The sequence below is a fragment of the Sinocyclocheilus anshuiensis genome, unplaced genomic scaffold, assembly GCF_001515605.1.
Source record: "Sinocyclocheilus anshuiensis isolate Anshui unplaced genomic scaffold, SAMN03320099.WGS_v1.1 scaffold1815, whole genome shotgun sequence".
Taxonomy (NCBI): Eukaryota; Metazoa; Chordata; class Actinopteri; order Cypriniformes; family Cyprinidae; genus Sinocyclocheilus; species Sinocyclocheilus anshuiensis.
The window spans coordinates 107,738-110,317 of record NW_015551104.1 but is presented as its reverse complement, the minus strand read 5'-3'; the positions used below and the strand labels follow the sequence as shown (position 1 = coordinate 110,317).

The following is a 2,580-nucleotide window of genomic DNA, read 5'->3' as shown; positions in this document are numbered from 1 at the left end:
ATAATAAATGATCTGTAGAGTATTTTGAGCTGAAACTTCACAGACACATTCTGGGGACACCAGAGGCCTATATTACATATTGTAACAAGGGGCATAATATGTCTCCTTTAAGGAATCACTTATATTATAAACCTCTGGCACTGTCTTATATGTCTCGGCAAAGGAGAAGTGCTCACTAACACAGATTTAGACAGATTTGTGAACAATATTTGAGAGAAATAGGCCTTTTGTGTACATGGAAAAAGTCTTAGATCTTTGAGTTTGGCTCATGAAATATGGGGGCAAAAACAAAAGTGTTGCGTTTATAATTTTGTTCAGTATAATTTATCTATACATCATGCTACACCCAAATTGCATGCTATAATTTTACTAAACAAAATTTCAGACTACTTCCTTGGTATTTTAATAATGAGGTAGGTCTATTCAAGGTTTTGGCAATGATTTTAAGTCATTTATGAACCTAATTAAATACTTTGTGTACTATATGCATTAGTACATTGACTATGAATTTCCTGTTAAAAGATATTGTGTTATTAGCTTCCTATTAAGTTAATGTTGTAGAGATTATTGGGCCTTTGAGCTAAAGAAATATGGGATTTGTGTCTATTATGTTTTAAAAAATTTAAATGTTTAATAACAATTATTATTAAGTAATAATTGGAAGAACAATGTACCTCACTCCAGAAAAGTTTAATATACATATAATTTACAAAAATGCATCAAAATTATCAGAAATTTGTATAGCAATCTACTTTCCATTGTTACATCAGGATAAATTTTTATGTCCTTTTCACATTTCTCTTTTTTTTATGATTTACTGAAAATTGTATGTTTTTTATTTTCATTTCAGTGTTGATTAAAGAAAAAGAGGAGAATGGAGAACTAAATGAAGAGGAGGAGAAACATTACATCAAAGCTGTAGAAAAACCTTTAAGTTGCTCTCAGACCAACCAAAAAGAATTAAAGAAAAGAAGAGACAGGGTGAAATCTTTCACCTGCACTCAGTGTGGAAAGAGTTTGACAAGCAATAAAAGTTTCAAAGTTCACATGAACATCCACACTGGAGAGAAACCGTTCACATGTGATCAGTGTGGGAATAGTTTCACAAAATCTTCAAACCTTAAGGAACACATGAACATCCACACTAGAGAGAAACTGCATGAATGTGATCAGTGTGGAAAAACATTTTTGAGGGCTTCAAACCTGAAGAATCACTTGAAAGTTCATACGAAAGAGAAACCACATTCTTGTTCTTTATGCGGAAAGAGATTTTCACAGCTGCATATATTAAAACTACATCAGAAGATACATACTGGTGTGAGAGATCATATGTGCTTTGAGTGTGAGAAGACTTTTTTTACAGCTGATCAATTGAAAGTGCACCAGAGGATACACACTGGAGAGAAACCTTACAAGTGTTCACACTGTGACAAGATATTCAGTCAGTTAGAAACCCTGAAAATGCATGAGAGGATCCACACTGGAGAGAAACCTTACAAGTGTTCACACTGTGACAAGACATTCAGTCAGTTAGGATCCCTGAAAAAACATGAGAGAATCCACACTGGAGAGAAACCTTACAAGTGTTCACACTGCGACAAGCGATTCAGTCGGTCAGAAACCCTGAAAACACATGAGAGGATCCACACTGGAGAGAAACCATATCACTGCACTGCATGCGGGAAGAGTTTCACTCATTTATCTAATCTACGCAGTCATAAAAAAAAGATTCACAGTCAATACTGTAGATCATCTTCAGATCCAGCACTTTTAGGTGTGACATTGCATCCTCACCAAACATGACACAATAATGTGTCAAGAAATAAAGTATCTTCTGTATGAATCTGTCCTAACAAAGAAACATCATCTAAAGTCCCAGTAAATAAAGTTCATCTTCAAGACTGCAGTTTGAACTGTAAAATAGTTGTGGGCTTCAGTCCTGAAGAATCACCTGAAAGTTCAGAAAAGCCACATTCATGTTCTTTGTGTGGAAAGGGTTTTTCACATCTGCAAAGTTTAAAATTGCATCAGAAGATACATACCAGTGTGAGAGATCATATGTGCTTTGCGTGTGAGAAGACTTTTACTACAGCCAAAGATTTGAAACGGCACCAGAGGATTCACATTGGAGACAAACCTTACAGTTTCAACTGTGAGATTCAAATCAACTCAAAGATGGATTTCCTCCCCAAAGAACAATGTCTAAAAGTTGCTGTCTAATATAACACCCAAGGTTTTGACTATAAAGGAAGTAACAGTACATCCTTCTAGGTGCAAATTATAATCTACAAGATTCCGTTTACTGTTTTTGGTGCAATAAGTGATATCTATGTCTTATTCTAATTTAATCAGAGATTTATTGGTCATCTAATCTTTTACATCTTTGACACACTCAGTTAGCTTAGGCAATATAGGAGTTTCATCAGGTCTTGTTGAAATATGTAGTTGAGTATCATGAGCATAACAAAGGAAACTAATCCCATATTTTCTGATAATATTACCAAGGGGCAACACATATATTGAAAATAGCAGAGGGCCTAAGATAGATCCTTGTGGCACTCCATATTTTACTGGCATTAA

The 2,580-nt window shown here is 34.7% G+C and overlaps 1 protein-coding gene across 1 annotated transcript in view; it reads left to right on the top strand.

Moving 5' to 3' along the window:
- Positions 1-2,220, top strand: part of LOC107662823 (zinc finger protein 271-like) — a 20,711-nt gene extending 18,491 nt beyond the window's left edge. Inside the window, exons 3-4 of the mRNA XM_016452935.1 lie at positions 1,244-1,663; positions 1,973-2,220. Of these exons, the coding sequence (XP_016308421.1) occupies positions 1,244-1,663; positions 1,973-2,220 (668 nt within the window). The remainder of the gene's footprint in view (positions 1-1,243; positions 1,664-1,972) is intronic.
- The last annotated feature ends 360 nt before the right edge of the window (positions 2,221-2,580 follow it).